Source organism: Triticum aestivum, chromosome 7B, assembly GCF_018294505.1.
Source record: "Triticum aestivum cultivar Chinese Spring chromosome 7B, IWGSC CS RefSeq v2.1, whole genome shotgun sequence".
NCBI classification, from domain to species: Eukaryota; Viridiplantae; Streptophyta; class Magnoliopsida; order Poales; family Poaceae; genus Triticum; species Triticum aestivum.
The window spans coordinates 126,974,099-126,982,160 of record NC_057813.1 but is presented as its reverse complement, the minus strand read 5'-3'; the positions used below and the strand labels follow the sequence as shown (position 1 = coordinate 126,982,160).

General features: G+C 42.4%; 1 protein-coding gene across 1 annotated transcript; it reads right to left on the bottom strand.

Moving 5' to 3' along the window:
* Positions 1–1,154: 1,154 nt before the first annotated feature.
* Positions 1,155–1,860, bottom strand: LOC123159502 (protein TIFY 11e). The gene has a single exon (XM_044577340.1). The coding sequence runs from the start codon at positions 1,748–1,750 to the stop codon at positions 1,307–1,309; it is 444 nt and encodes a 147-aa protein (XP_044433275.1). The 5' UTR covers positions 1,751–1,860; the 3' UTR covers positions 1,155–1,306.
* Positions 1,861–8,062: the final 6,202 nt, after the last annotated feature.

The following is an 8,062-nucleotide window of genomic DNA, read 5'->3' as shown; positions in this document are numbered from 1 at the left end:
CTCTTTCTGCACTGAAGGACATGTTGAATTTTTCTAGACTTGGTAATCTCTGTATCTCTCTCTTGCTTGGACTTGTCTATTTTACTAATGTATCTGCTCTTTCAGGTATGTCTGAAGCTTGATTGGAATATGCTCTTTCACAAATTTATCTGAACCCACATATTTGGGCACATTCAAGTTACGAAGTACAGAGAGAACTTTATTTGTTTTTGATACAGTATTTAGAGGCTGATGGGAAACTATTACCAATACTGTGTGGACTCCCTAAGATCATTGACATTGTACGCCTTCTAATCCTTTACTATATCTGTAGAGCAACCATATATAAAAGAAATTAGCAGGATCCGTCTTCTCCTATTGCGTCTTGCAGAAATGAGCCTAAAGTACATACTACTTCATTCAGAGATGCTTTTTGGTGTCTACACTCCAGAACGCTGTGTTTTTCTCTCCATCTGAACTTCTGTATTATTTTCTTATTATTATGTTCAACGCTGCTATATACGCAAGTCTGAAAATATTTTCCTTGCGTTATGGTATATTTTCTCTTGAGATTAATCTGTATTACGACAAACTTCTGTTGGCAGATGAAGGTTTCCTGACATGATAAGAGCTCTTGTGTCCTTTTGCGAGAAAATTCAAGACAATATACTTTACATGGTTATCTGTGTTCTTTCACATAATTCACAACTATCATCATTCTTGGAGCAAGTAAATGCTATTCGTGTTTGTTACATTTTTTGTCAATCTTCATAAAAGGTAATACATGCCTAGAACCGTTGGACACAAGTCATTTAGTACTTATGTTTAGTGCGCTTTACTAACTAATAGTCTCTGCAATGTAAAGCTACTCTGGGTCAAATTCCACATTCCACTTCTACAGAGAGCTTGAGATTTAGCCACCCGTTAAGTCAGTGATATGTCATTTTTGTGCACTCTGATCTTTTTAATCCAAGGTGCACCTGTAGATATTAATAAAGCAAAAGGTTTTACCCATGAAATATTTGTGCACATAAATATTTGTAAATAGCGTATTTTTAGTGCATTAATCGGATACGTGCGTCTGCACGTGCAATTTTACTAGTTGGTCAAAAAAAAAAAGACCATGGATTGGTCATAAATAAAAGAAGCCAGTCAAGCCAATTCGCCGTGATCGGTTGGTCAAAACAAAGACAGCAATATTTTCTGATCATAATTTAGAATTTGTATACTACAACAACATCCACACATTTACATGGACTGTAAATTACTCAGTCTCTGTTCAATTTTTTGTTTTTACTCAGGCTACTCTACTACGCGTGAACACGAATCAGAGCGTAAGCGTGAGACGGCTACAGGAGAACGCGTCGCCGTCGTGCCGGCTGTAGGGGACGGCGCGCTCGGCGAGCCTTCCCTTGCGCTTCTCCATGAACCGCTGCAGCGACGCCTTCCTTGCCATGGGCAGGTCGCCATCCGCTGCCTCGCAGTTCCCTCGCGCTGTGCCTGAGACAGCAGCGACACGGAGCAGCTCGGCGGCCCTGTCGGCCGGCACCTCGTCCAGCACCAGTACCTGCCCGCCGTAGAAGATGGTCATCTGTGCGTGCTCCAGCAGAGGACCCACCGCGTGCTCGTCGTGCGCGGGCACTTCCGCTCCGGGCATGAGGGGGAGAGCCACGGTGGCCGCCGGCCGCGCCTCCGCCGCTTTGATGCAGCGGCTGAGAACGCCGCACGCCGCGGCGAACCGTCGGCTCTTAGCGCTCCCTGTCGCCGCCATTCTTGCCGCTTGATCGATCGATGCCCCGTACGCTCTGCAGGCCTCGCGAACTCGCGGTGGGGAGAGGAAGCTCTGCTTTGATCCGGTGTTGTGTTGGTTGAAGGAAGGAAATTGATGTGTTTGCTTTATAGGAATCGCAGCGTGTCCTGTGGGTCGTTGCTGTCAAACGTGGGGGTGGGGTGTTTCTTCCTGGGACGTGGTGGTGTCTGGCACGAAGAACACGTGCTGGTCGAGGGACAGCACGATAGTTGCAACGTGGTGGATGGAACTCCACTCATGCCGCACGTTGAGTTGTTAACTCGGCAGCAGGCAGAGAGGTTGGAAATTGATGGAGTGGGTCTCCCTCCCGCTGCCAATTTCGTGTGGCGATCATCCGGAGAAAAATCTTATACGACCGGGTTGTACTACATATGAGGCACCTTTTCTGGGATTGAGGTAGATTAAGGCATAAAATCTTTTTCTGGCTGCTTCTTCATGATAGAATCAACATCGGGAATCTGTTGAAAAGAAAGAATATGCATCTGGATGACTACAATTGCCTTCAATGTAGGGAGAATTCTGAAGAAACTTTGAGGCACCTTTTCTGGGATTGTACCTTTGCACAAGAATGCTCGAAATGCATTGTTCCAAACAGAAAATTAGGAATATCGAGCCTTGATGACATTATGATTTTACACTCCTATCTCCCAAAAGAATTAGCTCTGGACATTATTATCCAAGGATGTTTGAGAATCTGGACTCTGAGAAATGGAAAGAGTTTCAGAAAGGAGGTGCCGAGTATTAACTGCTGGAAATATTGGGTCAGAGAAGATTTTAGTCTTCTACAACACAGGATCAAAGGAAAATTTTTGGACAGATTCAATGATTGTATTTCTACACATCTATGATGATTGTAGAGGATGTAGTTTTTGATCTTTAATGTTATCATGTTCCCAAGACTAGGAATTGGATAACCTCTTAGAGGGTCATTGTATTTTTCTTTTTCTTTGTACAAATTCTGTCTTTATTATTTAATGAAAATTACCGTAGAACAATTGTCCTACGGTTTCGGTTTAAAAAATCAAAACAGCGCAGAGAAGTTCAAAAAAAATCATAACAGGATAGAGAATACCATAATTAACTTCCGCAAAAAATACCATATAGGTAACAAAACTACAATCTGGTCCATGGACCACCTAGTGAGTGTGATGACTATAAACAATTGAGTGAGCCGAAAACGTGCCGCTGTCAACGTCCCTCTCGCACGGTAGCTGGGCAAACCTTATTATAGTAGACAGTTGGGAAGTCGTTATGCTAAAGTGCCGCAGGACCAGCGCAACGGGGCAGCAAACATCGTCGATAAAGAGAGTCGTAGATCAAAAGAATCAAAACTGTAAACACACGAATGAAGACTAGATCAAAACAAAGCACAGGCTGAATTCGACGAGATCCGACAGAGACACACCTTCACATGCACTCCGACGAGTAGACGCATCACCAGGACGAGATTAAACATGGGAGACATTATTCGTACTGAGTGACATAGCCGCCGCCACATAGCCCCAACTAAGACATGTAACCTAAGAAGAATAAGAGCGTGATACCTCCTGCCGGCAGGATGGGAGGGGGCGAGGTCCTCCGCACATCCATGGCCCGAAGGCCATCGGAGGCAAGGCGGACTGGCGATGGCATCCAGGGTGAAGGACGAAACCTAATATCCTAGAAGTATTTTCATATGGAGGAGGAAAGAACGCAACCACGTTTTGTGGTTGTCATTAGGATTTGTGTCTTTCTTTGACAATCCATCATTCAAGAAACCGCATCTGATGGTAAATTGTTGTTGCTGTTTGTTGATCAATATTTTGATAATTTCTTTTTTCCCCTTTGTTTAGGCATATCTTCGGTCTTGTATTAATTTGCATTTTGCGTACTGATTTTGTGTGTGTGTGTGTGTGTGTGTGTTGGTGTTGGTTGTGTACGGCCTAATCATGTAGAGTCCTAATGTGTACGTGTTTGTATCCCCTCGATGTTTCATTTTAAGTTAATAAATTCATTCTTTATCGAGAAACAAGAAAACATCAACATACTGTTTATATTCTACCGAGCAACTACAGACTCTAGAAGCACAATCTACAAGCTATGAAGATTTTTTTCTTTGAAAACACCTCCCATATGTTAATTAATTTAAAAGTTGTGATAATCGTTTCTTACAACATTAGCCATTCAAGGCGGAAAACTAGTACAAAGAATACCCTCTAACCTATTATCGAAGCTAAATTTCGGAATCCATTGTGCGACCTCATTGGCCCTTCGATTGATTTTCTTCAGCTTAGAATTCCGAAGAAGTATAGAGATGGATAAAGCTTTGCTCTTGAGATCAACAAGGTGTGACCTCTCAAGGTTTTTATTTGTAAGAAAAGAAACCATAAAAGAGCAACCAGTCTCCAAAATAATAGGTTTATGAAAAGTTATACCGATATAAAGACCGGCTAGGCACACCCGGAGCTCTGCTTCGTCTGCACTAGTACACACGAGCCACTATAATCCCATGAAGTCATGAGGATATGGCCTGCAAAATTCCTGGCGACTCCCACGCTTGTAGCGCCTGGCAACTCCCACGCTTGTAGCGCCAACGTCATCCACAAAACTGGAGTCAATATTGATCCACGTTATCCACAAAATTGGAGTCAATATTGATCCTAATATAATTCAAAGGCGGAGGCAGCACACCTCAATGATACTCACACGAGTAATGATGAATCTTAAATCATCCCCTATTCCCTTACCTTTCATGTTAGAAACCAACTCTACATTCGATTAACAAAACCAAAACGACGACCATTAATTTTCCAACAAATTAGCAGAGCCGGAGATAGATTTCTCTCCCTTACCAAACATCATATCGTTCCTTAAATGGCCAACTCTCCAGAAAATGAATATGACTTGCTCACGAACCCAAGAACTTAACTGATCCAACAAGATAAGCAAACAACCCGGCCCGGTAAACTTAAAAACATCTTCCCCCAGAATATTCCACACTTCCCTCAACGACATATGCAAAGCCCTCGCCTAGGACAAGTCACTGAGCATGAAAAGTACATTTATCTTCCACCCCACGGATAGAGCTCATCCCCGAGGTAGCCTGGTGGTGAATATATCTATTAATATGAACCGCGAGGCTATTAAATGCAACACTCCAAGCAAAATTCTGATCTTTTGAGGGACATTGGCCTTTCAAATGACATTCCAGAGCTTTCTTTCCCCCTTCACGCCATCGCTAAATTGCCCATAATCCTCCTTGTTCTCCTTGAGCTTCATAGACATATTATACACACTTTTATAGATAATATATCAGTCTTCTCATACTGCCACGCAATAAAATCACTATTCCCCGAGGATTGAATACGCATCTTTAGAATCTTATCAGCATCATGTGGATAAAGCAAATGTAAGATTAAATTCACATCTCATCTCCTCGTCCCGTTTATGAATAAATCAGATACCCACTTTAGCCTGGTTCTACCCGTTTTAGCTTAATATTTTAAGCCAGAATTCCCGGGGATCCAATCATCTCTTCAAATATTTAACTAGACCCATCCAACACTACAACACTTCAAAGAAATTTATCATTTAACACATGAGCATGGCCACGAATCAGATCCTGTATTGGTTGGAGGAATGATATTGATGGATTAGGAGGTGGTGAGATGGGTTTTGATTTATAGGATCGCACGGCCGGCCGCAGCGTGTCCTTTGGGCTGTTTCTTCCTGGTGGACTCTGCACGAATAACACGTGCTGATCAAGGGATAGCACGATAGTTGCAACGTGGTTGCTGGTACTCCACTCATGCCGCACGTTGAGTTGTTAACTCGGCACCAGGCCGAGAGGTTGGAAATTGATGGGGTGGGTCTCCCTCCAGCTGCCAATTTCGTGCGGCGATCATCCGGAGAAAAATCTTATAGGACCGGGTTGTAGTTGTACTCTCCATCAGCTTAGAGCCTTAGACCCGGTTCACGGCATGTGCCGATTTCAGTTTCAAAGCACCAGTCCTAATTACCATTCAACCTTAATTCCACTCTTTGATTGCAATTTTTTTGTTGGTAGCTTACCAAGAACCTTAATTCCACTCATCATGATTCCTACCGTGTTTCATTTTCTGAGAAAGTCATGATCTGTTTATAATCAAGCGTAACAGTACAAAGAATACCGTGGTTAACAAAAACTACAATCAGGTTTGTGGACCACCTAGTGAGTAGCGACGACTACAAACATTAAAGAGAGCTGGAATCGCATCGCCGTCATCGCCCCTTCCTCACCATAGCCTGACAAACCTTGCTATAGTAAATAGTGAGGAGGTCATCGTCGATTAGAAGTATTAAACCTGTCGACACACGAATGAAGACTAGATTCAAACGGTTCACAGACTGAATTCTGCGAGATCCGACGAAGACACACCTTCACATACACTCCGACCAGTAAACGCATCATCGGGACGGGACTAAACATGAAAGACATTATTCCTACTGAAGGACATAGCCGCCGCCACATAGCCCCAACTGAGACACTTAATCTAAAAAGAATAAGAGCGAGGTACCTCCTACCGGCAGGGTGGGAGGGGGGGGCATGGTCCTCCACACCTCCACGGCTCGAAGGCCGTCGGAGGTGGAGCGGACTAGCGATGGCGTCAATGGGCGAAGAAGGACCAAACCTGATCGCCTAGGAGTATTTTCGTATGGAGGAGAAAATAATGTAGCCACGTTTTGTGGTTTTCATTACGGTCATGTGTCTTTCTTTGATAACCCGTCGTTCCAAAAACCTCATCTCATGATGTACAAGGAAACATTGTTGTAGTTGTTTGTTGATCAATATTTTGATAGTTTCTTTTCTTTTTTTTACTTTGCTAATACATATCTTTGGTCTTGTACTAATTTGCTTTTTACCGATGTGATTCTTTATGTGTGTATGTGTGTATATATGTGTTGGTGTTGGTTGTGTACATTGTAATCATATAGAGTCATAATGTGTACTCATTGTCTTCATATCCGTTCAGTGTTTCATTTTAAGTTTATAAAATTCATTCTTTATCGAGAAACAAGAACACATCAATATTCCATTTATATTCTACCAAGTTATTTCAACAACTAGAGACTCTAGAAGCACAATCTACAAGCTACGAAGATTTTTCTTCCTTTAAAACACCTCCCATGCATATATTAATTAAATTAAGAGTTACTACAATCATTTCTTACAACATTAGTCATGCAAGGTGGAAAACTATTACAAAGAATACCCTCCAACCTATTATCGAAGCTAAATTTCACAATCTGGCGTGCGACCTCATTGGCCCTTCGATTGATTTTCTCCAACTTAAAATTCTGAAGAAGTTTAGAGATGGATAAAGCTTTCTTCGTCAGATTAACAAGCAGTGACATGTCAAGGTTTTCATTTGTAAGGAAAGTAACCACAAAAGAGCAGTCAGTCTTGAAAATAATAGGTTTATCAAGAGACGCCGGGAGCTCTGCTTTGTCACTAGTACACACGGCTCAACATAATCCCGTGAAGTGATGAGGACATGGCATGCAAAATTCCTGGCAACTCTCACGCTCGCAGCGCCAACGTTCTCCACAAAATTGGAGTCATCATTGATCTTAATATAATTCAAAGGCGGAGGCTGCACACCTCAATGATACTTAGAGGAGTATTGACGGATCTTAAATCATCCCCTACTCCCTTGCCTTTGACGTTAGAAATGAACTCTGCATTGGATTAACAAAACAAAGATTACGACCATTAATTTTCCACAAAATTAGCAGAGGCAGAGATAGATTTCTCCCCCTTACCAAAAAGCATGTCATTCCTTAAATTGAAGCTCTCCAGAAAATGAAATGACTTGCTCATGAATCGAAGAACTTAATTGACCCAACAAGATAAGCAACAAATCCAGCCCGAAAAACTTGAAAATATCTTTCCCTAGAATATTTCGCACTTCCCTCAGCGCCATATGCAATGCCCTCGCCTTAGGACAAGTCACTAGAGCATGAAAAATACATTTATCTTCCACCCCACAAATAGAGCACATACCCGAGGTAGCCTGATGGTGAATAACTCTATTAATCTGGACCGCGAGGCTATTAAATGCAACATGCCAAGCAAAAATTCTGATCTTATGAGGGACATTGGCCTTTCAAATGACATTCCAGAGCTTCCTTACCGCATCCACACCGTTGCTAGATTGCCCATAGCCCTCATGGTTCTCCTTGAGCTTCATAGATAGATTATACACATCTTTATAGACAATATACCGTTCTTCTCAAACTGCCATGCAATAACCC

Bases quoted from the DNA above. Each gene is read 5' to 3' on its own strand.
- LOC123159502 (XM_044577340.1), bottom strand. From the start codon at position 1,750: ATGGCGGCGACAGGGAGCGCTAAGAGCCGACGGTTCGCCGCGGCGTGC.